General features: G+C 52.0%; 1 protein-coding gene across 1 annotated transcript; it reads right to left on the reverse strand.

Moving 5' to 3' along the window:
• Window positions 1-1,952: 1,952 nt before the first annotated feature.
• LOC133340885 (EMILIN-3-like) lies at window positions 1,953-25,986 on the reverse strand. Its single transcript, XM_061549353.1, has 13 exons — window positions 25,289-25,986; window positions 21,368-21,493; window positions 18,823-18,962; window positions 17,593-17,757; window positions 14,858-15,168; window positions 13,530-13,761; window positions 12,546-12,823; window positions 10,840-11,421; window positions 10,211-10,426; window positions 9,161-9,917; window positions 8,698-8,826; window positions 7,847-7,959; window positions 1,953-5,560 (listed from the first exon to the last, which is right to left on the reverse strand). Exons 1-13 carry the CDS (start codon window positions 25,450-25,452, stop codon window positions 5,141-5,143), a joined length of 3,633 nt encoding a protein of 1,210 aa, XP_061405337.1. The 5' UTR covers window positions 25,453-25,986; the 3' UTR covers window positions 1,953-5,140.
• Between the last annotated feature and the right edge of the window lie 959 nt (window positions 25,987-26,945).

Consider the following 26,945-nt stretch of genomic DNA (forward strand, 5'->3'; position numbering starts at 1 on the left):
AATCCATCCAGCACACCTGCACCACAAGATCATTTCATCGCTCGCATCTCCGAGCATTTCAAACATTCGTTTGACCGCTCCACTGTCGCCACCAGTAAACGCACAGAGGCGAGAACAGATTGGGGGGGGGGGGGGTGAGTACGAGCGTGGAGGAGGAGGGGGGACTGGGATGGCAACTGAAATTGATTTGGGTGCTGCCTTTAAGCCATAAACATCACTGTGTACCCTGTCGCATAAAGGTCAGCGTCAGAATGCATCAACATTATTCACGACACGCAAACGTGCACACGGGAATTCAATTCCTGGCCTGGTGTGTGCAGCCATTGGGGGTGGCGGTGGTCATGAGCATATGCTACTGCCCATTCTTATCTCCCATAAGGAAATTGGGTCTTGGATAAATGTTACGCAGTGACGTAGTATTTAGCCCACATAATTCTTCTGTGAGCCCTCTTCTGCCCCGTATAAGCATATGAATATTCCACAGTGCTGCCCTGTTTACTAGTCGCACAATTGCTAGCCAGTGCAGCTAAAGTGTACAATCAAAAACATCCTAGCCAGTACAGCTGTTTTTATCCCAGAATTCCTCACTGATGCTGCTACCACGGTGCTTTTGTATGTGGCAGTGCATCTGTGTTTACGAGCGCAGCTCATTTGTCAAATCACATCTGGCTGGAGTGTGTATGGCAGGATATGTATATACCTCGACATGCCTGCGGTCTGCAAGGTCACCCCCTAACGTTACACACTCGGCAATATTTATTTGTCTTGCATCACGCAATGCAATTCTGCGTCCACCGTCCTTGGACAAAAAGTGCAGCAGCAGCAGCACCGGTAATTTTTTTTCCACTGCTGGATGAAGGCCTCCCCAATTCATTGGGGAAGCGTGACTTTACTTCACCACGTTGGTCAATGCGTGGCTTCGATCCCGACCCTGACGCCGGTATATTTGGAGTTTGCGTGTTCTCCCTGTGGTCGCGTGGATTTTTCTCCGTGTCATCCGGTTTTGCCCTCTACATTTAGAAACATTAGTTTTGAGTAGATAGCTGCTATACATTTCCACGTAAGCCACTCCGTTGAGACATTATTTGTGGCCATGTCGCTTCTGAAAAAGAGCTATATAGCTCAGTGGGGGGGGGGGGGGGGGGGGGGTAAAAATAAATATAGTTCAGTTGTTTAGTTTGTGCCCAGATTATACTCAGGTTGACCCCCGCTCTACCGACACAGTTCGCGTAGTTGCCGCGGTGCTTGATGAAGTGTCGGATAGACAGAGAGCAGCTGGCCAAGGCAAAACCCCAACGAGTACAAGGAGATGCGTCAGCAGCGGCATCAGCACGGAGGTTTTCGCGGAAAAAAATCCCATTTTTTTCGAAAGGATAACAATCGAAAGGTCTGCACGGGTGGGTGCGAGAACCCGCTCGCTGTGCTGTTATCGTCTGGATACCTTGTGGTGGATCACAGGCCGGATCAAGATGACTTGGAGAATATGAGTTCGAGAAAATTCTGCACCAAGTGTGAGTCTCCCCCTAGGTTGACTCGGCCTCAAATGGGTACTCAGTAAGGACTTCCACTCGGTTAACCCAACCAGAGATGTCTGCCGAGTGGGGCCATTTGATCATAGTGCTTTCATGAAAATCTCATGGGAGGATGATATTACATCGTAATTATCGTTTATTTTCTGTTAGGTATTTGCATATTAGAAACACTACAGCACCAAAAAAATATTTCGTACATTCTTACGGTAAAAACTCTCAAGAATAAAAAAAAACCCGGACGAATGAGGGTGAATGCACAAATAGGATACGGGGGTGTTGTTCACGTTATAGGGCCGACTCCCATCTTCCCCCCCTCACCACCCCCCCTCACCCCCCCTCACCCCCCTCACCCTCCCCCCCTTAAGCCCCCCCCTCACAATCCCCCCCCCACAATCCCCCCCCCATCCTCCCCACCACCACTGCTCACGGAGATAGAACATATATCAGTCATTTTCCAAACTGCAGGTTTAATTAGCGGTCGTTTTCTTTGAAATCAAAGCTACCATAATTTAAGAGGTAACTTGCAAATCGCCACATATAAACTTAATAAAATACTACGTACTATTACATCATATTTCTTTTAAAAATAAAACTTTCATTAGAACCACACTAGAAATACATAGATAAATATAAAAGCCACCAGCCCACCTTTAGAATACAGTAATATCACCAGGGGCATCCTCCGTTTCAAACATTTGCGAAAATTCCAAGAAGGTGCCACCATCCTTTAAAAAAAAATCCCAGAAGTCGCCACTCTGGTGGTGTCCCACTTAACAATCCCAGAATTCCCCACTGATGTTGCCGCCTCGTTTTAAAATTCGCAAACATTCCGAGTAAACGACCGCGCAAAAAAAAGTGTACACTTCACCGACGAAGGCAACGTTACACGACCGGCAGAGCAAATGTACAGCCATTTCGTACAGTACCCAACACGCAGCACGTAGCACGCACGCACGTGTGATGGAGCGATAGAGCAGGCGAGGAATGTACAGCTTGGTGAGCGATGGGCGGAGAGAGGATGATTGGCACTTGGCTGCAGTGCAACGCGTGCTTTGGCATTCACGGGGAAACCCGTTCAGGCTCTGCCGCAACAATTGAGACCGTAAAAGAAATAAGTTATTCGTCCGAAAATGTGGTTCGCCAAACCAAATCCGATTTTCCCCACGAAGCAAAACAGTTTGCGGAGTCCCACGTTGGCTTACGTTACCTACCGAAGGCATTTTCGAACACGTGGAAGAAAAACTGAAAATATTTCTGACCACGATGATTATTTTGTGTATGTTACCAGGCAAGGCCCACAGAGCTACATAGCTCTTTTTTTTCAGAAGTGACCCAGCCACAAATGAGAGCTCAACGAAGTTGCTTATCACGCAGAAATTTATAGCAGCCAAATACTCGTAATGAATGTTTCTAAATGTGGAGGGGAAAACCGGAGGACCCGGAGAAAAATCCGCGCAACCACGGGGAGAGAGAACATGCAAACTCCAAATATACAGCCGTCAGGGTAGGGATCAAACACACGACCTCCTGTATACCAGGCGAGGTAGTTAACATCTCGCCACCATGGCGAAATGTTAACGTTAACCGTTACTCCGAGTAGTGACTAGATAACCATCTAATACAGGTCCTTTGTGCCGTAAAGTAAAATCAGCACGGGGAATTCAGGCTCCGGCTCAAAATGGCAGCCAACTCAGGTTGATAAAATCATGGAAACGTGGCACACATTAAATGTGCTGGCAGAGGCACACAGAGACCCATAGAATATCGTAGATGTCCAGTAACTCACACAGAAGTCCCACAAGCTCCGACACTGTAGTGTGCTGACATTGGCTTTTTTCATTTCAGTACACAGCTTCCCAAAAAAAACTAGTCTGGTGGAAGCCCAGCGCTGGTGCATCACTATCACCACACGTTGCCTTTGTGTTCCCATTAATTATCAATTAACTTTCGCCTGCATGATGCTTCAATGTCATCATCGGAGCCTGGCAAACCAGAGCTGGACTCTGTGGTCTTGTCAACCTGGAGCCACGAAGGCACGAGGCCCGTCACGGTCCGCGTTTAGGCGTTTACAAAATCTTTTCGATTCACATGCCAATTAAGCCACTGCGCACACCACACACGCCGCGCCCAATGGCTGGTCGTCACGGAAAGCTGTACCCACCACACTCCGTCTTTCCGCCTTCACCAATTTGACTCCTCCCATTCAAATAAACTCGTTGCACGCTGCACGCGCCCGATGTTTGTTAAACACGCCCACGTGCTGCGGCAGTCGAGCAATTACCGGCTGTCTGCGGCAGTGTGGAACACGTGTACACATGCACTGCTGTGAGCTCAATCTTCATTGGAATCGGCTTAATCGACCCAGTCAATTGCTGATCAGGCCACGTAGTACGTGTTTAACAATCATCGGGCGCGGTGTAGCATGGAACAAGTTGATTTGTATTTGAGTGGTAGAAATACATTTGTAGACGTGGGGAAAAAAACTTGGTGTGGGGGGGGGGTGGTTCACGAGGATTGGAGTTTGGGGAACCTTGGCATGAGCGTCTTGCAAAATCACTCAATTGAACTATATTAAAATTGCAAATAACATGTATAATAAAAATAGTCCAGATTAGTTACATTTCAACTCTTCTTAAATGTGCTGCAGTGTCCTAAACGAATTGACGTGAGAGCTCGCGCTTTCCAAAAAGAGGCAATGCATCACGCGTCTCAAGGGGCCTGAATTGAATCTCCCGGTCAAATGATGGTGACGACGACGACTACGGCCATTCGCGAGTTGCTCCTTGACCACGTGATCGGTCATGGAAGCCAGTGGCGAGCTCAGCGCTGGGGACGCCGATGCCCCATGGGTCAGAATGAGCCCACAACCTCGCTCCATGCGGCCCACGGCCAATACCAGGCTTCCACTTAGAACCGGCTGTGACCCAGGTGCATCATGGATACAAGAGTACTACACAAGCAGAACCCCATTGTGTGTCCCCACGATAGCCTAGCCAATAGGCCGACGGTTTAAATAGTCATTTGAAGGTACTGTATATATGTGGAGGCACACGACGGAGTTGTAGTTTGTTTGTACTTTAATTGGGTGCCGGAGGAGGCAATATTTTCGAGCTGGCAACAAGTCTGTGTTTTCAAATTTCGCACGCTCAGTCACAGGCAGGAGCGACTGAGATGTGTGTGTGTTAATGTACCATTGGCCACCAAAGGTATTTGCAAGTTCTATTCGGCCTTCTGGCCGATGGACGAGGTTGGTAATGGAACGTGCAGGACTGAGATGGACGGTGGCAGCGCTGGTCTGTGAGGGATGGTTGACGGCATGGGGAGGACTTCATCCAGCAGCGGATAGACAATGGCTGCTGCTGCTGATGATAATGATGGATTCGGCCCTCCGCAAGGAATTAGTTACCCACTCCCCGTGCGAGCAGATGGGGCGCTCCAGCACGGTTGCTCGCACCATCGCTGCCTAATTGGTCCGAGCGTCGCTCTCTCTCTCCCAGGCGGCGCTGTCCCAAACCGCCGTCGGCAGCGTCGAGGGCGCCCTCCAGAGGGCGGCCGCGGCGACGTCGGAGCAGCAGCCAACCAACTTTGGGCGAGTGGAGCCCGCCGAGTTACCTGCCCGCCGCCGCCGCCGCCGGCGTCTCGTAGAGCAGCACCCCGCTGAAAGTGGTGAAGGGCCGATCGGAGGAGGCCACCTCGCCGCTCGCCACCTCGACGAACACGAGGTCGCCCACGCTCAGGCTCAGGATGACGCCGAACACGCCGGGGCCCGAGCCGCCGCCGCCACTGTCGTGCGTCGCGCGTCGCTCCGCCGCGTTGCGGTCGGACTGCCGGCGGACGTTTCCACCGATGAGGCGGTTTCCCTCTTCTTCCCCACCGACTCCTCCTTCCGCCTCGTCCACTTCCTCCTCATCGTCCTCGTCCTCCTCTCTCTCCTCCACGCCGTCTTCCTTTGTGTCTTTGGCGTGATGCGAACGGCTGCCGTTGATGAAGCCGGGCTCCGAATGGCTGGATATTTTCGCCGTGTCCACCTGTGGGCACGGGGTGAGTGGTCACAGGGACGCAAGCCAAATGGACCGCTTCGCGATTAACACCGTTTATATGGGCGTTGTGCACTCGGATTCGCGGTCTCGTTTTACGTAGACTCAAGACTTTTCACGTGTCAAATCAAAACTGTTCACCTGTCAACTTTCTTAAATTGCTGCAGCTTTCTTAGGGCACCGCAGTGTTCAAGCACGAGGTTTCAAACTCCAATTGAGCATCTACCCTGAAGGAGGGCCATGGCCTAAACCATCAATTTGCTACATACACTCTCCTGCTATAGTTTTACATAATCCCATTTTTAAGTATCGTCAAAAACCACGAAGACCCACACGGTGTACCGGAACCTTCATCCAGCAGTGGATTGACAAACTTTAAATTGATATGATTTGGTACACAAAATCAGAATTATAATATTTGTTTATACTGGAGGAATCCGATGAGCAATACATATCTTTTTCACAGATGTCCAGTCGTTTTCTCGGGTTTATGATCCCATTTAGCCAGTTGCCCAGCTATCTTACACAGGAGATCCGCGGTGAGTAAGCACAGCAGCAGCAACAACATTAAGGCAAATATATCAATATTACACAGAACCCTTGGGAGCCGTCCATAAATGACGTCACGAGATTTTGGACGATTTTTGCCCCCCCCCCCCCCCCCTAGTCACATGGCGTCACAAAAAGTCAGACCCCCCCCCTCAATTATGACATCACAAAGCTCTGCCCCCCACCCCCAAAAAAAATAAAACATGCTTCAAATCGCTTTAAACTATTGTCATTGTAGTGCGTATTTAATGTGGCGCTGCACTCTGATGTTGTAGGAGAAAACATTTATTGCAAAGTCTATTTAATTACGTAGAATGTGTTGTCTATATTTATTTAAAGTTGCGAATTTTTATGTGATGTCACATTTCTCAAACACCCCCCCCCCCTCCCTTCGTCACACATCGTCACAAATGTCTGACCCCCCCCCCTAGGTGCGTGACGTCATTTATGGACGGCCCCTTACGGAATAATGCGCGACTAAAAAACTACGTGTTTAACAGACAAAGGGCTGCCCATCACCCAGCAGGTTAAATCTGTAGGCCGCAGTTGGTCAATCGGCGGGTCACGTGTGGTGGGGTAAAGCGTTGGTATCTCGCAACACCTTCCGAGCCGTCTGGCCATCGTGGTTTTTAACACTGTTGTTGATTTGTATGTGTAATGACAGTATGCCATCTAGTGGCCATGGGTGTTAACTACGGATGTGGGTGCAGCATAGGACGATACACACGTGAGCGACCACAAGGGGGGGCGTAACTGGGCCAAGGGTCAAAGAGCAGATTGAACTGGAAGCTCCTGGAACCCATAGGAGAGTTCGAGAAGAGGGGCGTGGCCAAGGGCATGGCCAAGAGCGTGGCCAAGGGCGGGGCTTGGCCACACTGAGTGAATATGAGGGAGAGGCAAAAAGGGGTTTGGGGCTGTCGTGGGGGTTCGGGTCCTGGCTGTCGTCGCTGTCATCGCTGTCATCTCTTAGTCGTCGTCGTCGCTGCATAGCCAGCCAGCTATACAGTCGTCATCGCCGTCGTCACTATATAGCCAGCCAGCTATATAGTTGTACGTCGCCGCTGTCGCTGTACGGTTGGCTCAGCTATAAGTCAGTCAGCGCTAATGTTACTCTGTGACCCTGTCGTTAAAGTATTAAGAAATAAATAAGAAATCCTCTACAATCGTGTCTCTGAAGTCGTCTCATCACATACGCAAGCACTATTTGTTGTTTAATCCTGTTTGCGGCGAGGTCTGGCTTGGGTTCCGTGTAAATGATTTTTGCTTTGGTTGATCTACACATTCTCTACCTGCAATGATATCCTGTAACTGCCACCACTGCCCACTGTCTTGGACTGCGGTATACGAGTCTCTATGTAACTACACGCACCTGTACTTTACTCTATGAATCTTTATTCAACTCTATGCCCTTCGCGTGGCAGATTTGTGCCAGAAAGGCGCGACATGCTAACCAAAAATAAATGTACTTGACTCGATGTAACTGCGATGTCCTGTTGCTGCTGCCGCTTCTGCCGACCACCTTGGGCAGCGGTCATCCTTGTAACAGAGCCACTTGGCTCAACAGGGGCCTCACCGGCTGAGACAATAAAGCCTGAGTCTTGAGGCCAAAAAGCGTCGCTATAGAGTCACATTTTTGGCAGTGGCGAGAGCGAGCGATTGCCGGGATGCACATTTCAAAAATAATATGCCTGCGGGGCAGGAAAGGCCACCTCCTCTCATCGTCGTTACCTGAGCCACGGTGCGACCGGCTGCTGACAGCCACGCCACGACGCCCTGCCCGTCCGCCGACACAAGGGTGCCGCTGAAGAAGTAGCGTCCGTCGTACGGAACGCGGAAAATCCCTGCAGACAAACACAGCGTCACACGTGCCGTGGTCGTAGCGTGGTGGTGTAGTGTATAGTGTATCGCGCTCACCTGTGTCTGGGTCGTAGCGTGGTGGTGTAGTGTATAGTGTATGGCACGCATCTGTGTCTGGGTCGTAGCGTGGTGGTGTAGTGTATAGTGTATCGCACGCACCTGTGTCTGGGTCGTAGTGTGGTCGTGTAGTGTATAGTGTATCGCACTCACCTGTGTCTGGGTCGTAGTGTGGTCATGTAGTGTATAGTGTATCGCGCTCACCTGTGTCTGGGTCGTAGTGTGGTCGTGTAGTGTATAGTGTATCGCACGCACCTGTGTCTAGGTCGTAGTGTGGTCATGTAGTGTATAGTGTATCGCGCTCACCTGTGTCTGGGTCGTAGTGTGGTCGTGTAGTGTATAGTGTATCGCACGCACCTGTGTCTGGGTCGTAGCGTGGTGGTGTAGTGTATAGTGTATCCCATGCACCTGTGTCTGAGTCGTAATGTGGTGGTGTAGTGTATAGTGTATCACACACACCTGTGTCTGGGTCGTAATGTGGTGTTGTCGTGTATAGTGTATGGCACGCATCTGTGTCTGGGTCGTAGTGTGGTGGTGTAGTGTATAGTGTATCACACACACCTGTGTCTGGGTCGTAGTGTGGTGGTGTAGTGTATAGTGTATCACACACACACCTGTGTCTGGGTCGTAGTGTGGTCATGTAGTGTATAGTGTATCACGCGCACCTGTGTCTGGGTCGTAGTGCTGTCCGTCATTCACATAAGTTTTGTCGAACGCGACGACGCGACCCCGGGGCGATGACCGAGTCAACGCCGCCGAGAACGCAGCTCGGTGGAACTCGTGCACCGGGAACCCTGCACCATCACCACACCATCACAGCTACTATCATCACCAACATCATCACTAACATCATCACCGTCACTACCATCACCACACCATCACAGCTACCATCATCACCAACATCATCACCGTCACCACCATCACCGCCAATATCACCACCACCATCAGCTCCATCATCACCATTATATCTGCCATGCATACTTCATCACGTCACCTCGTGACATGACACCAATTGGAATAAACACGGGAAACACAACAACGCCGTATATATTACAGAGAGATGTTAATCTCTGCGCACCAAATTCCACTGAACACCTGAGCGGCTGGGCGCACGGGCGAGCGACTCACCGGCGACAGGCATGGGCAGGGGCGGCGAGGTCGTGGGCCCGCGGTGATCCACCGCGGCCTCCAGCGCGGCCACGTCAGCCGCCTGCGCCCTCAGCGTGGCGTTGACGGCCTCGACGCCGGCCCACAGCCGCTCGCCCTGGCGGCCCAGGGCCTCCCGCACGGCCGCCACCTCGCGCCGCATCTCCAGCAGGGCGGCCGCCTGCACCTTGGGGCCCGACGTGACGGCCGGCCCCGCCGCCCGCTCCTCGGGGAGCGCCGCCCCCTCCACGAAGGCCGCCCGAGCCACCGAGGGGGCCCCGTCCACGGAGGCCGTCGCTATCGGCGCCGCCACCGCCGGCGCCGCCCGCTCCACCGGCGCCGCCCTTTCCGCCGGCGCCGCCCTCTCTCCCATCGCCGCCCCCTCCACAGAGGCCGCCCGCATCATTGCGGCCCTGGCTCTGATGGCCCTGTCGTCTCGGAGCGTCGCCCCTTGCTGCCGCGAAGTCACCGCCCTCTCGCCCGCCACCATGCCCTCCACGGACGTCACCCCCATCGCCGCCGCCGCCACCTCGCCCAGCGCCGCCCTCTCTCCCATCGCCGCCCTCTCTCCCATCGCCGCCCCTTCCACGGACGCCGCCCGCATCATCGCGGCCCTGTCCCGGACGGCTGGGCCTTCCTTGAGAGCCGCCGCGGCCGGCGTCTCCTTTTTTCCCGGTGCCGCCCCCTCGGACTTGAAGCAGCCGCCGTCCGCCAAACCCTGGCTGCTCTTCTGGGAGCCCTGCAAACGAGTGTCGTGCGGAGTATGAACACGATTGCCCGGTATAAGTGTGCGTATATGACAGAATGTATTGCCTGCATTCGCTGCATGAATTGTGGAGCCGTGAGCATCGGATGAGCGATGAATGTCTGACGAGGTTCAGCCAAGTGTCACGTGAATGACGCATCGCCCCCTTCCTAGGACGGTCCGCGCGCTCGTGCGATGTGACCCACGACATAAGGGCAGTGAGGGGAGGGGGGGTCCTGGGGGGGGCGGGGGGGGGTGCACGTGGGGGGGGGGGTGCTGCAGCGTACCTCCCTGCAGCGCGTCGCCCCGTCAGAGGCGACGCGCTGCGCCACCAGGCCAAGCTGGCCCTGCAGGCGCCGCACGCGCCAGTCCTCGCGCGCCAGCCGGCTCGCCTGCTCCCCCAGCAGCCGCCGCACCTGCTGCACCTCCCCATCGAGGCGCTGCTCCGCCTGCGTCACCGACTCGTTGACGCGCCGTGCGCTCTCCACGCGGTACTCGCTCACCTGCGAGACAGAGCCAGAGACTAACGTTGCCCCCCTCCCGCTGTTGGGGCGAGTGCCGTTAGCGAGCACTGGGGGAATGCCAGGAGGCCGTGCAGAGGGGGGGATGTGGCCAGGAAACCAGGCCCCGGCTGCCCCCGAGCTGATGTTTTGGGACGTGCCATAGTTGGTTGTCAGTTGAGGCTGAGTGGACCTAGGCAAGGCCCCAGTACCAGTTCAATAAATACTTGCCGCTGATTCTAGCCAAGGCCAGGGATCGAACTGGCGAAAACACAAAGCTCCGAGCACATGGAGCAAAACCCGACCACACACCGAGGGAGGGGGGGAGGGGGGGAACGTGCAACCGCGCGACCGTGGAAACCTGAACTGCGGCGCCACCGTCACGAGCGGCTCCCTCGCTCCCGCGGCGGGCTCACCGAGTCGCGCAGGCCTCGCAGCGTGCGGTTGATGGTGCTGAAGTTGAGCTTGAGCAGCGTGATCTCTCCCTGCACGGCGCCAAAATCCCCGTATTCGACGGCGTCCTCCCCGGCGCCCCCGCCGCGTTGCTCCCAGCGCCGCACGCTGGCATTGAGCGACGCCACGCCGACCTCCACCGCCGACAGCCGTGCCAGGACGTGCTCCACGCGGTTGTCGTCCGTGCAGCAGCCGCCATCCTGGGGCACGGCGGCGTCCGTTCCATTAGCGGCCGCCCCCTCGGTCGTCACGACGACGCCGACGCCAGTACCGCTGCCGCCGCCGCCGCCAGGAGGCTGCTGTTGCCGCGCGGCGTCGGCGATGCGAACTTCCAGGCTGAGCGTCGTCCGCTCGAGCTGGGACTTGAGGTCGGCCGCCTCGCCCGCCACGAGGCCGGAGAGGAAGTCCCGCAGGTGGGAGCAGCGCTCTGGCAGGCACGTGTCGGACGCGTTGATCCGCGCCTCCAGCCCGTCGAGACGGGCGTCCAGCGCCACCACCTCCCCCGTGATGACGGCGCCCGCGATGACGCCGGGGCCGCCCAGCACCTGCGGGCAGGGGGATCGCGGTTAGAAACGCCGTCGCCGACACATGTACGTCCAAACTTAATTTGGAGCTTTCGTGACTGCAGGAATTATTCTTTGGTTCTTTCGGTAAAGTCACGTATAAAGATAAAATAATAAATTAAATACTAGCATACGACGTTTCGATTGCAACACAAGCAATCATCATCAGGTATAAATGAATTAGAAACACAAATCTAGTATACTTAGACATGTAATGTCTAAGTATACATAACAGTCAACACCCTATCTGGTTGATTACGTTCTTCCTGAGAATGCTAAATTTGAGAGAGAGATTAAACACAGAACCAGAAACATAGACAGACATATAAGCAGGCAGATATCGCAGAGATACATAGAGAGAGAACAAACATAGGCACAAAGAGAAACTATGCCTCTGTGTCGAGGCCTTAAATAGAGAAAGGGGGGGCGGGGGCGGGGAGAGAGGGAGGGGTTAGAGAAATGTACGTCCACCGTCGTGGTCTCAGAAGGGAGCACGGTCGGCAGACAACACTCGAAGGTCCGCAGAGGTGGGTGCACAAACCTACTTGCTGTGCTTCTGCCTTCTCCAGGCCACCCTGTGCGCAGCGGGGAAGCGAGGCGCTTCAAGCACACACCGAGTGCCCGTGTGTGCAAAGACACGATCATGAGACTGATGCTACGACCAAAAAACCAAGAGTATTGAATTAAACACCACTTCAAAAGCAGCGTCGTTAAGAAGTGTCGGTCACTGCAAGTTCCCCGAGTCGTAAATGCCCGAGGCTCCAAACTAAAAGGAAGACCCTAAAAGTACTCTTAGGTTTTTTCGGTAAAGTCACGTAGGAAAAAATAAAATTTAAAATTTTTTAAAAGTAATAATTTATATTATTACTTTTATTATATTATTACTTTTATTAATTTTTTATTTTATTTTTTACCTACGTGACTTTACCAAAAAAACCTAAGAGTACGAATCCTTGCAGTCACGAACGCTTCAAATCTAACCCTAAAAGTAGCGGGCGAAACACGCCGTGCCGACCTGCGCGGCCGCCTTATCTCTCGATATCTCGATGCCGAGAAAAACGCCTTCCCGCCCTCCCCCGGTGGTGGTCGTGTTGTTTTCTCCGCACCCCTCTCTCGAGGTCGGCGAGCCGTCCGTCGAGCGTGGCGGCGGCGCCGGCGCAGCAGGCGGCGGCGCCGTCCGCGTCGGTGCGAACGCCCTGCAGCTCGCCGTGGAAGGCGGAGAGCGTCGCGTTCACGTGCTCCTGCAGCGCCAGCTGCGCCCGCTGCGCCCGCTGCTCCAGCAGCGCCAGCTGCGAGTCGCACGAGCACAGGCCGTGGCCACCGCCGTGGCCGCCGCCGCCGCCGTGACCGTTCATGCGCTCGTCCACGCCGTTGAAGATTTCGCCTGTCGGACGAGTGGACAGAGAGAAGAAGATACATTCGCTCGTGAATGATTTCGATTTAAAGCTTTCGTGACTGCAGGGATTCATATTCTTGCTTCTTTCGGTAAAGTCACGTAGAAGGGAAATAATAAAAATAAAAAAATAATAAAAATAAAACTATTAAATGCTCACGACGTTTCGATTGCAGCACAAGCAATCATCATTAGGTGTGAAAACCACAGTAAGAAATTTTTTGAAAAAAGTGGCGTTTTTTTCTTGAATCAATACAAATGTTTTATGACACTATATAAAGTTAAAAGGCTCGCTGGCTGGTTGGAGAGAGCATGAATGTGAGACTTGAGTGGCATATTTGTGCCAGACAGGCGCCACGTACGTAAACAAAAAGAAAATTGACTTGACAAAGGACGTGTGGACTGCTATTTTATCAAATAAATGTTATTCCGGCTCTGAGATTTAAAATGCCGGTTTTCCTGACTCGCGACGACCACGGCTCTCAAAGGCAGGAAGGAGGAGGGAAGGTGCTTCCTTCGGTGCGGCCCGGCGCAATGTACAAAGCGCCTCGATACCGACCGCACCTCAACGATGCTGCACACAAAGCGAGCGTCGCGACGCAAAACAGAAAGAGCACGCGAGGCGGACAGAGGGTTAGAGCCTCCCGGGGGAAACGCGGCGCCTCGAACCCTCGAACGAGCGGCCGAGGGCCCTCACCCTTGAGCTGCAGGATACGGTCGCCCAGCAGGGAGTCAAGCACGGCAAGGTCGGGGTGGGGGAACTGCTGCTGCGGCGGAGGGGCAGGCGGGTGATGGGGGATCCTGTCGGCCAGGCGCTGGATCTGCTGCGCCTGCCCGGCCACGGTGGCCTGCAACTCGGCCAGCGCGCGGTCGCGCTCCCGCAGCTCCTCCCGCAGCGCCACCACCTTCGCCATGACGTCCGGGTACGGCTGGGGGAAAAACGCGCAGGCGCAAGACGCGGCTAGCCCTGTGAGCGAGTGGCACCCGTGAATATTCTTAGGTTTTTTTTCGGTAAAGGCACGGTGTTGCCTCCGAAATGTCGTGATTTTTATTTAATATTTATTTGACTTTTATTAATTTTAATTTTTCACCTACGTGACTTCACCGAAAAAACCTAAGAATATGAATCCTTGCAGTCACGAAAGCTTCAAATCTGGCACCCATGAATATTCTTAGATTTTTTTCGGTAAAGTCACATTGTTGCCTCCGAAACGTCGTGATTTTTATTTTATATTTATTTAACTTTTATTAATTTTTATTTTTCACCTACGTGACTTCACCGAAAAAACCTAAGAATATGAATCCTTGCAGTCACGAAAGCTCAAATCTGGCACCCATTAAGTTCCGGCGACACGGCACACGAGTAGCGGTTGGGTGGCCAGCACCGGGCCCCTACCCCCCCTCTCACCCGGTGTCCAGTGCTTGCCAAGCTGCATTGGCTTCCGGTTGCCGAACGATGCATTTTTAGAAGGTCGCACTCATCGCACGCAAAGTGCTTGCCACGAATGAACCACAATACCTTTCTGATCTCGGCAACGCGCATAGCCACCGCCGCATTCCTGAATAATGAATTGGCATATAACAGAAAACAAAAATACGCACACACACACTAATAGGCCCAGATCTCTGTGGCCCCTCTTACGAGCACTGCACTGCACTATTGTAGCTTATTCTTATACTGGATGTACGTTGAACTTCTTTCGCACCGTACGTAGCCAACCGTGCTAATCGGAGGCGCAAACTCCGGTCATCCCAGCAGCGGCTTTTGGCTAACAAATCGAACAAAGACGGTCACTGCATCGCGCGCTTTCAGATGCGCTTCCGCGGCTGTCTGGAACGCTCGTCCTTCCGATATTAGGAAGCCACTGGAGCCGTGCAGTTTTAAATCATCATCTAGATTGAGAACTCATTTGTTTAGACGCCTGCACCTCCAAAAATCACGTTTGGAGACAGACGGTGGAAAAGAAGTGCAACATACATACATTACCACCCCCCCCACCGCCTCCCTCCATTACGTCTCTGTACCTCGGCATACATCCCAGGAGTCTTGTCTCCGCCGGGCACGATCTCGTGACGGTGGTCGGGAGGCACGGCCTCGAAGCCCACGACGGAGTCGGGCGCCTCGCCATGGGGAGGGCCGGCGCCATGCTCGTGCACCACGCCACCCATGAGCGCTTGGATCATGTGGCGCGCGTCCGCGTGCAGGGAGGCACGCAGGCCGTCCGTCATGCCCACCAGCGAGCCCTGCGTCTGCTCGAGCACCAGCGTCACGCGCCGCACTGCCTCCTCCAGCCGATCGATGCGCTCACCGTAGATGTCCATGAGGGGCCTGCCGCCTGTTGGGACGAGGGCCAAGGTCAACATTGAGATGTTCGCCGTGGCCGTAACCGCCGGTGCCGCCGGACTAAACGGACCTAAACTTTTATTATTTTCCGAGTAAGGTCCGCTGAGCTACATAGCTCTTTACACCATTGGAACCTCATTTGCCAGTAAAAATATGATAATTGTTTTTGACCCTTCTATCTGGCAATAAAACTGACACCTTTTTTTTACAAGGAGTCATGTTTACATAGACCACAATACCTGCAGTCATAATGCAAACAAAAAACATAACTCTGATAATGTGCACTGTCCTTGAAGTTGATTGGTCCACACCCGAGACAGCTTTCCTTAGAGCCTAGTCTCACATGGGTTGGACCAGATGACGCCAAAATGCCATGTGAGACTAGGCTCTAAGGAAAGCTGTCTCAGGTGTGGACCAATCAACTTCAAGGACAGTGCACATTATCAGAGTTTTGTTTTTTGTTTGCATTATGACTGCAGGTATTGTGGTCTATGTAAACATGACTCCTTGTAAAAAAGGTGTCAGTTTTGTTGCCAGATAGAAGGGTAAAAAAACAATTATTACATAGCTCTTGTTCAGAGGCGACCTGGCCACAAACGATAGCTCAACGAAGAGGCTTGTCGTGCGGAAATGTATAGCCGTCAAGTACTCTCAACGCATGTTTCTAAATGTAGAGGGGAAAAACTGGAGGACACAGAGAAAAATCCACGTGACCACGGGGAGAACATGCAAACTCCAAATATACAGGCATCAGAGTCGGGATCAAACCCATGACCTCCTGGATACCAGGTGAGGTAGTTAGCATCTCGCCACTGTGTCCAGTGGGTATCTTCATCATGCAATATGAACCACTCAAGACAAAGTATTTGGCATGTTAATTCTAAATGTGGAGGGTAAAACTGGAGGACCCAGAGAAAACCCTCAATAAACAGGCGACAAGTTCAGACCGAGATAACTTCTCACCACCACTCAGACCTCGGCAAAATCTTGAAGAAGCCTCCAGCCACGCGGTCCGGGACCCAGCTCGTGTCTAGTTCTGCCGAAGTGTGGTTAGATGGGCGTTCAACACCCGAGTGTAGGTGACGTTATGTTGTGTGTGGAGTTGATGTAATAAATAGTGTTGCATCCCAAGACAATGTCTGTGACTCAGTTGGACTCACTTACATATGCAACCCCTGATGAGGAAATGTTTCCGTTTTCCCAAACGGATTTATTTCTCTGTAACGGCCACTGCTGGCGATTGCACATGAAGCTAATTTCTACTTAAAACACAATTTCACTGTGTCCCAAATGTATTCATTTGCTGAAATGCAAATAGAGATATGATTTTTGTTGAAAATTTCTGCGATTACATCTTTTGAAGGGCGCGTACATTTCGATTCATGCTATTGGCTTTCCAAGCAACTATTATTCGAATAAACGCCACGTATTTTAAGAAAGTGGGGATCTGGACACACACGTTGGCCCTTGCGCCGTGCATTACACTGATGTACACCGGGTACCAGCTACAGCGACAGCGACAACAACCAATGAATCGTCGACAACCCAGGGCCTTCTTGAAAATGAGACTCTCCTTGCCTCCGTAGTTTTCACCCAGTTGAAACAAAAACCAACTTGAAACTCTATTCAAGAATTATGTGATTTTTACCGTCTCGTTTTGTCACAATACGAACAGCAGATTTTTGAAAAAAACTTTTTTTATTTTACCAGGTAAGGCCCCACTGAGCTATGTAGCTCCTTATCAGAAGCGACCTGGCCACAAATGATAGCTCAACAAAGTGGCTTATCGTGTGGAAATTTATCGCAGACAAATACTCTCAATGCATGTTGAGTCTTACATGTGGGGGGGGGGGGGGGGGGGTTGGGGGAAACCGGAGGACCCGTGGAAAAATCCACTCGACCGTGGGGAGAGAGAACACGCACATTCCAGAAAAAGACAGGCATCTTCAGGGTCAGGATGGAACCCGCAACCTCCTGTATACGAGGCGAGGGAGCTAACATCTTGTCACCGCGGTGTCAGCTCAGCACTTCTGACCCCTGTGCCACTCGACCAACTCGTGTTTGTATAAAGACAAAGACTACCCGTATAGCCTTAACAGGCTTTAAGATCAAGTGCTGTTCGCGAGCACCCATGAAGTCCTTCCCACCACCATGCAGGTTTTGACAGATACTTTCACCACACTTCACCCATGCCGGTCAATTGCCGGTTGGCGACGGCTTCCAGCATAGACGCGGGAGCGCGAGAGAACACCGCAGCAATTGATTCTTCTGCACTGCACTCTGCTGACCGCAGTGTAAGCACGGTCCCGCAGCGGCCGATGACAACCCGGCGCACGGGGATATTGGATGCGTGCGGGAACACGTGTGGGGAAAATGCGCCGTGCGCGCGACGCACGGGCGTGGGACGAGTGCGTACTTTTCGGGGGATACTTGGGCTTGAAGCCCGGTTTGGTTGGGTCACCCTGAGCCCCGCCCGGGGGGGGCCCTGGCACCATGGCCCCCGGCACCTTCGAGGCTGGGCCCCCCACTTTGAAAGGCCCCCCACCGGTGGGGACGCCTTTGACGAAGCCGGCTCCAGGCACTGGGAGGGAGAGCGGGGGAGGAGGGGGAAAAGAGAGAGGGAGAGGGAGGAGGAACGATGGAGGGAGGGAGGCAGATGGGCTCACATGGAGCTCATGAATTCGCACGCATCGGAATGAAGACACACGTTTGGCACATGCGTATACGCGCACGTGCCGCGCATGCAGGCAGATACACACGTGCACATGGTTAGGGTTAGAATTACAATTGGGGGGTTGAGATTCGGGTTCGTGTCAACACTGTAATCTACGTCATTGTGTGCGTGCTGTTGTGTTATTCTGTCAGTGTTGTGTACTGTGAATGGTGAGAATATTTGTACGTTGTTCTTTGGTTCTTTTCGGTTAAGTCACGTCTAAAAATAAAATAATACATTAAAATAACATATGACGTTTCGATTGCAACACAAGCAATCATCATCAGGCATAAAAGAAATAGCAACAAAAATCTAACTAGAAAACTATAGACAGACATACAAGCAGACAGACATCACAACGGCACACAGAGAATTGTGTCCTCTCTCTGTGTGCCGTTGTGATGTCTGTCTGCTTGTATGTCTGTCTATAGTTTTCTAGTTAGATTTTTGTTGCTATTTCTTTTATGCCTGATGATGATTGCTTGTGTTGCAATCGAAACGTCATATGTTATTTTAATTTATTATTTTATTTTTAGACGTGACTTAACCGAAAAGAACCAAAGAATAATTCCTGCAGTCACGAAAGCTCCTAAATTAAGATTTGTACGTTGGTTCATCGTTGGCGATAAGAGTCAGGTTATAGGTCAGGGTCAGGGTGATGTTCTGGGTTAGAGTCAGGGTTTGGGCCATTGTCACTATTGAGGTCAGATTTGGGGTTCAGATCAGGGTTATAATCCAAGATAGGGGTTACGATAGGGGCTGTATTACTGGTCAGATTAAAGGATACATTCTGGTTTAGAATAGGGCCACGGTTAGGTTCAAAGGCAAGTATTAGGGTTAGCGTCAAGGGGCAGCTTTAGGGAAACGGTTGGGTTACTGGTCGGAGTGAGGGGGGCCACGCTTTGTGTTGGAGTCTGGCTCAGGGCTGCTCACCTGAACCCGATGGGGGGGGGGCCCCTCCCCCGACGCGGTCGAGGCAGCTGTCCCCGCCGAATCCCGGGCAGCAGCGCCACTCGATCTCGCTCACCGTCTTGTAGCCCAGCTTGTAGTGCGGGCGTAGGTACGTGCGGTACCTGCGGCGACACGGGCAAGCGGCGGGGGCGGTGGGGCGGGGGGTGGGGTTTATCCGCTGAACCAGTGGCTACTGTGAGGTTGTCGCTCGCATGAGGACAGCGGAGGCAACAAACTGTGAGTGTCTGGGTTGGAGCCCTGGGGCCCCGGTGTCTTGCCAGGAAGGAGGTTGTCACCCATGTTAGGATACAGAGCCAGCACCTCTGAGGTTCTGGGGTCAATTCATAGATCAGTCCCCGAGGGGGCTAATACTCCTTTTTTCTTCTTGGTTCTTTCGGTAAAGTCACGTAGAATGGAAATAATAAACTAATAAAAATAAAACATAATAAAATAATAGTGAAAATAATAGTGAGAATTATTTTATCATGTTTTATTTTTATTATTTTATTATTTCCATTCTACGTGACTTTACCGAAAGAACCAGGAAGATGAATCCCTGCAGTCACGAAAGCTTTAAATCGGGGCTAATACTGTAGTGGGCATTTAATAATTCTCCCAGAACCTCTGAGTACCTGGGTTCAACACCTGGAACTGGACGACACCACGGAGGCTGACATTAGACATCTAAGCCCTGGGGCTGCTTGTCTCTCCTAGGAATCTTTATCTCGCGACAGAATACCGAGCCAGCCTGTCCGAGTGCCTGCGTTCAATTCTTGTAACTACATCTCCTCGGGGGCTAACATTAAAACATTTGGTGATTCACTCAGAACCTTTTGGGTGTCTAGGGTCAATTCCTGGAAATGTGTCTCCTCGGGCACTGCGACTGGGCATTTTAATAATTGTTCCCTCCTTGCGATCCAATGGAATTGCGATGCGATTCAATAATTTATAATTTTGTTTATTAATCGCTGGATCGTTTCTCATGTTTTTTCCTCTCTTTGCAGTTTCGTTAACTCCACAGGCCTGAAGTGACACACGAGCGCGACGTGCCACGTGCGCGAACCACCAATACAGCCATCGATACTTACAGGATCGTGAGTGCCGACAGCCAACGCGTCATTACACACGTGTTGTTACACACGTGTTGTTACACGCGTGTAACAATACGCGCGTCGTTAAACAAGAGCCGATACGCGTGCTTCGTTACACGCGTGTCGTTACACATGGCAGGCTGATATGGCTGTCGCTAAACTCGGCCAACACCTCTGATGTCCGGCTTCTATTCCTAGAGCAGATGCCAATTTCAGAATCAGTAGGCCCAGCAACCTCGAAGTGTCTGGGTAAAAGCTCTGAGATACTGATGCGCTCTAGAGGGCTCCGGCTCATATCTGGAAACTGAACCAGCTCCCATGAGGGTCAGGGTTCAATTACTTAAGCTGGCTGTCGCGTGCGGTTTTGATGCCAGTGTCAGAGACACTTGAGCCAGCAACCTCCAAGCACCAGGGTTTGAGCCCTGGGTCTGGTCACCACGCACAAGTGGTTGACTTCCCACCAGGGTATTCATTTCTCACCGGATGTTTATTTATTTATTTCCGGGTCACAGGGAGAGTGGAGCAGGCGGCGATTGACTCGTAGCCCCAGACAAAGCGAGAGGCATACTGGACGTGGTGTTCTGGGAGTGGAAATATTTTACCGAGGTCGCCGACTAGGGTTGCCACCTGTCCTGATTTTCTCCAGAATCTTCCTCTCTTTGAGACAGCTGCTGTCCTGGGAAACCTCTAAGGCTTCCGAAAACATTAAAGATATCCGTTTCTGTCAGTTGCGTAGTAAAATTGATAATAATCATAACTTAAACTTGTAACGCGCTCCTGCCGCCACCACACAGTATTCACTCGCTCTCGTCGAGAGAGACCGAATCAGAAGCACGAGGAGCCAGATGACAAATGGGAAGGCAGCAGCAGCAGCAGCCACTCGATAAGCCGGTGCAAACAATTCTCCAAGCTCTGCGGTCCTCAATATGTAAAGGTGTTACCAGACTATTAAGGGGTCTTTGCACGTGGGTGGAAAGTGGAGCACCCGGAGAACACTATCCCAAACAGATGGAAAGGTGCAATCCACAATTGCTGTGCCGTATTCTCCTGTTGAGCCAGGGTATGACACCTCGATGCCCACGGGAAAGGAGTTTCACAACATTTACGTGACCCACCACCCTTGCCTCCACAGTGCTGATCTGGAGGTATGTGCCACCAATAATAAAACAAAAATAATGAACCACTCAAGACAAAACAATTACACGCAGTTCAACCCTCCACTGGTGTTGTGAGACGTTCCTCTTCCCACGAAACGCCCCGGTCATTTCCTCCTTTTTGTAGCTGAGGGGCGACCACCTTTATCACCCATCGCACCACCTACCCACTTTACCAACAGTAACCCGCCGAAATTCAAACCGGTGGCAAAGCCGACGGCCGCGAGCGGGAGATTCGAACCGTGGCCCGTTCCCGTGGGGCCGGGCCCGTGCGATCCTCACATGAGCGGCCGCTGGCACTTGCCCTTGGGCCAGGAGCAGGGCCTACGCTCGGCCTTCACGTAGGAGTCGGTGCCGTTGATGACGGCGCACGAGATGGTCCGGGTCACCACGTGTGCGCACCAGTTCCTGCGGAGGGAAACGCCCGACACGAAGGGGGTGAGATGGGGGGGGAGTCGCACAACACGGAGGAGGAGGGGGGTAGAGAGAGGAGAGATGACGTCTTTGCTCCCACAGGTCCGCTCAGCCTGAAATGAGACCTCAGTGTGGGTTGCCAACCCCCCCCCCCACCTAGGTTGACTCGGACTGAAATGTGGAACCAGTAAAAAGCAACTCTTAGACTGACTGAAATGTAGAGCTGTTGAGTCGCCCCAAGTATGAGTGGTTGTGGGTCTCCCCTAGGTTGATTCAGACTGAAATATCGGACCAGTGAGGGCCTCACCTAACTTGACCCAAACTGAAACTCAGACTCCAGTGTGGGTCTCTCTTAGGTCTACTCAGCCTCAAACGAGTACTGTACCTAAACAGTGTTATTATGAACATCACCGACATTGAAATTAAAAGTACGGAAGGTAACGTTGAAGTGAGCCCATGTGAGCGCCATGACGGTGGCCAATTTAATTTATCTCATGAACCAATCCTCAATCTTGCATAAAGACAAAGACGGGCCAGGGGGCACGCAGCCGAGGCAAATCGTATCGACAAGAGCTACGTAGTTGATTGGAGTTTGTGACCGCCAGTCTTCTATATATGCAGCACAGAAATAGGTGGCTCGCTAACGGCACTTGCTCCGAACAGTGTTATGCAGTGAGTAGCCAGGGTTATAATAATTGTTTTTTTACCCTTTTATCTGGCAACAAAACTGACACCTTTTTTACAAAGAGTCATGTTTGCATTGACCACAATACCAAAAGGCGTCATCTGGTCCAACACCATGTGAGACTAGGCTCTAAGAAAACCTGTCTCGGGTGTGGACCAATCAATTTCAAGGACAGTGCATACATTATCAGAGTTGTGTTTTTTGTTTGCATTCCGACCGCAGGTATTGTGGTCAATGCAAACATGACTCCTTGTAAAAAAGGTGTCAGTTTTGTTGCCAGATAAAAGGGTAAAAAACCAAATTATCATATTTTGCTACTGGCAAAGGAGGTTCCAATGGCGGTAGCCAGGGTTACTTCATTTTGTTATAAACTGAACACAGTAACACAAGACAGGGCAGAAAATAGCGAACAAAAAAATCCACTCGACACATTCGTCAATAACACGCCTTTGACTTACACAGCAGGGTCAACGGCCGCAGTGAAGCTGGAACCGTAGGGCTCAAAATGTCTCCAACCATGCGCCAACGTTGGCGCATAAACTCTTGGGTGTGTATTTTTTGGGGGCCATCACACAGCAGAGGGGTTTCCCACGCCTCCCAGTCTCCGCGGCCCCACCACAGGTCCACAGTTACACGTTTGCCAATACCGTATTACCCGCTCCGTTACAAACGAGGGAAACAACACACACCGCACGCGCCCGATGCTTGAGGAGGCGCGCGACGTAGGGGAGGGGGGGAGGGGCGCCGAATCTAATCGAACAAAATAAACCGAGCAGGTAATTCAATAGTACAGTACTGTATCCCTTTTATATATCTATACCTGCTCCTCAATACACACACAAAAAGAAAACCTATATTTTACGCATTTCCACCAGCCACACGCCACTTTTGAGAGTGGCTATAATTTCAGCAACTCGAGCAGAAACTCTGGACCCGTTTCAACATTTAAGCAGTCTGGCTCGCTTGAATACAGTGCTGTAATCTCAGCCAGGCTTGCTTAAATACTTCTAAGAAGAAGAAGACGTATGCGCAGGGACAGATATTCGCTAGAGATCTATAGACCCATTGTCTGAAATTGTGTGAATGATATTCTCCACACTGACCCGAAAATTGATGTTTTGTTATCTAATTAAGAGCGATCTCGAGGTCACGAGTGACAGAACAAAGACCGGAATTGTCTTGAGTAAAACTTGGAGCAAGTGCTGTTAGCGAGGGCCTTTTGAAGGTCTACACGACACATCGGATTCCTCCAGTCTAAATACTCATTCTGATTCTGACATGAACGGGTACAGGGGGTGGCCAACACCGCGCCCCTGCCCGTCTTTGTCTTCCCCAATTCTGATGTCTACACACCGCACCGGGAACTGTTACAGACAGCACCTCATTCAAGGCTGGAGCGCCCAGTTCGGATAAAATCGTCGAATTCGTAGCTGGAGTGCGCTAACCACTGCGCCACCCCTCCCCGTGTCACTGGGACGCATACGCAGGCAGAGTTGATATAAATCATGTTAATAATGAGTATTAATGAATGTATCGATGCACCCGGTTTCGGCAGGATCTCTCCAACACGCCGACTCATGTGATCCGCTACGGTCATTGTGACTTTCCGAGTTGACCAGCTTAAGTTGTTACGCGCTACGCGCGCCTGATGATTGCTCGACGCGAGGGCTGCGTCGATGATTTCGAAGCATTTGCGCGACACGCGCGGTATACACACAAACGGGACACGCAACGCAGAGACACGCACGGAGACACGCACAAACAACAGATCCCCCGTGTTGTCTTAACAGACTGTTGGGGTAAATCCTCTTAGCGAGCAGCTATGAAGACCGGCACGGCACACGAGGGGGTGGGTGGCCAGCACCACGCCCAACCGCCTTTGTCTCCCTAGTGGCGATGCTTTACACACTGCACCAGGTACTCATTTGAGGCTGAGTCGACCTAGGGGAGGCCCAGGACCGGTTCACATAATCGTCACCGGTGTTGGCCATGAGCGGGAAACGAACCCGTGTCGCCGGGTTCATAGCGCAGAGCGCTAACCGCTACACTACCGCTCCTCACACACACACACACAGACACCCACCGGATGAAATATGCACCGCCAATTTTAGCTTTAAAAGTGGTGCGTAATCACCCGGTGAGCGCAATCATCGGGCGCATATAGCGTGTAACAGCTTTGCATTGCGACTGAGTATAAAGCAACGCTCACAGCCAGTCTCGGTGGTAGAGTTCGGGGGATGCCCACGAAATCGTCTCCACTCCATCATCCCACGTGCTGCACCACCACGAGCCAAATGCGCGAAACGCATGAAGGTGCCCGCTCGACACGGTGGCGAGATGCTAATTACCACGCCTGGCATTGCAAGGAGGAACGTGGGTTCGAACCCTACCCTGACGCCTGCTGTATAATATTTGGAGTTTGAAAGTTCTCCCCCGTGGTCGCGTGGATTTCTCTCCGTGTCCTCCAATCGTTTCCCCTCTCCGTTTAGAAACACGCGTTTCGAGTATTTGGCTGCTAGTAATGGTCCACATAAACCGCTTTTTTTGAGCAACAATTTGCGGCCAGGTCGATTCTGAAAACGAGCTATCGATATTGACCTTGTCAAATAAAATATAATTAGTTTTTAGAGTTTTAGTTTCGTATTCCTGGTTCTTTCGGTAAAGTCACGTAGAAGTGAAAAAAAAAACAATTAAATACTACAAATAAAACAATTAAATTCTCACGACGTTTCGATTGCAACACAAGCAATCATCATCAGGTGTGAAAACCACAGCAAGAAAATTTTGAAAAAAGTGTTTTTTCTCCCCTTCTACGTGACTTTACCGAAAGAACCAAGAATATGAATCCCCTGCAGTCACGAAAGCTTTAACTCGAAAGTTTTATCTTCTTGGTTCTTTCGGTGAAGTCACGTAGAAGGAAAAAAATAAAAAAATAAAAATAAAACAATAAAATAATTCTCACGACGTTTCGGACACAACGCAAGCAGACGGCTGCAGTCACGAAAGCTTTAACTCGAAAGTTTTCGTTTCACCACTGGTCCCCCGCCACCAGCGAGGCCAGACCAGAGCAAAGCTAACAATGTCTCGCCGCGTCGCTCACTCACCTGTGTCGGGGAGGGGAACGCACGGGAGGGGACGGCGCGGAGTAGAGGCTCATTCGGTACGGGGAGCCGAAGTGTCCCTTGGCTGTCGTTCCGAGAGGGCCCAGGCAACACAGGGCGACCAGCAGCACCAACAACGGAGCACCGGGGACTTCAGCCGGAGCCATGATCCGGGATGGGTGTGTGGGTGGAGGATGCCTCCCTTGGTGTTGATGATGATGGTGGTGGCTGGTGGCTGTGATGATGATGATGAAGGTCACTTCTCCACTGCTGGAGTTGAACTGCAGCTCACGAGGTCCATATGCGTCCGCTCGTCTGTGCCGATGCTGTACTTGATCAATCAAATGATCGGAACTAACTTTTAGATTCGTTTCTCTTTGTATGTGTGTACGTGTGTGTGTGTGTGCTGTTGACCTGGGCCCAAGTTGTGAGTCTCTCGCTGTTTGCGTGATTTTAATTTTTAAGCGAAGCTACACACGGGTCGACAGGCGCTCCAATGTTGTCGCGGGTTGTTTTTTTTCTCCCCTTCTTCTCCGTTCCTTTCAAGTCCTCCACCTCAGTCGAACGTGGCCACAACCATCGGAACAAAACAAAAAATAACGGGAACAAAGTTACTCGAGCAACGCTTTGCCAAGACTTTCTCCCCAGTTACAAAATCATCATCATCATCGAGAGAGAGAGAGTTATGGGAGCGATTGTGATGGGCAGTTAATAACGAGGGCAGTGACGATGATGCTGAAAATGTAGGGGGTTGCTGATGATGAATGATGGTGGGTAATGATGATGATGCTGTAAAAAAAATCGGAGACGCGATGATGACGATGGTTAACGATGTGCAATGATGATAAGGGATGAATGCTGCGTTATGGTGACGGCGACATCGATGATGACGACGACGACGACGCTAAATGAGTGAAGGCAGTGATGAGTGGCGAAGGCGATGTGATTGTGATACCGGTGGTGACGCTGCCCTAGGGAAGATGCGGTCACTCTGCGAGCCGATCTTCCCTCGCCTCGGCTGCCCCTTCGCGTCTCGCGGCCCTCCTTGTACTCCGTCGCATTTATTAATAAAGTGGGGGGCGGGTGTGTGTGTGTGGGGGGGAGGGTGGTGCCTGTTTCCTCTCCTCCTCCTCCTCTTCCTCAGCCTCGTCCCATCGCAAAATGTTTGCCCAGCTTCGGTAAACACGAGCCGCCCGCTTTGATACGGCCCGGTTCAACACCCCCCCCCCCCACACCGCCCGCTGCCCACCGATCTCCTTCACAATCTCCCCCTTCGCGCCTCTCTTCATGTCACGCCTATTTCTCATCCTCTCTCTCTCTCTACCCTTAACTTCTTTCTTTGCAGATCTACAGCCGCGCCCTCGCTCTCTCTCTCTCTCTCTCGCCCCCTCCCCTCCTCCTCCTGCTGCTCGACAGCGAACACTGGGCTGCAAGGGCTCCCGGACCCCTGTTTCCGTGCAGCGCTGCGGCAACACGAAGATGCAATGACTCTTGGCTCATTCCTAAGAGAGGCAGGAGTCAGGGTCCGTGGAGCAACATCACTGAATGGCACTCGGAGACTAGAAACGGGTCGGGTTGCTACCTCCGAGCTACAACATCCCAGGGCCGTGTGATCTACCTCGTAGCCCAGGACCTAAGCTGCAAAGCGCCGGAACAGAGG

The sequence above is a fragment of the Lethenteron reissneri genome, chromosome 10 (assembly GCF_015708825.2).
Source record: "Lethenteron reissneri isolate LAM-NWPU_2019-01 chromosome 10, ASM1570882v1, whole genome shotgun sequence".
Taxonomy (NCBI): Eukaryota; Metazoa; Chordata; class Hyperoartia; order Petromyzontiformes; family Petromyzontidae; genus Lethenteron; species Lethenteron reissneri.

Excerpts from the sequence above, each read along its gene's own strand:
- LOC133340885 (XM_061549353.1), bottom strand. The coding sequence starts at position 25,452 with ATGGCTCCGGCTGAAGTCCCCGGTGCTCCGTTGTTGGTGCTGCTGGTC. Across the intron at positions 13,762-14,857 it reads CTCCTGGGATGTATGCCGAG|CCGTACCCGGACGTCATGGC; the intron begins GTACAGAGACGT and ends TTTTTCCCCCAG. Across the intron at positions 10,427-10,839 it reads TGCGAGGCCTGCGCGACTCG|GTGAGCGAGTACCGCGTGGA; the intron begins GTGAGCCCGCCG and ends TCTGTCTCGCAG.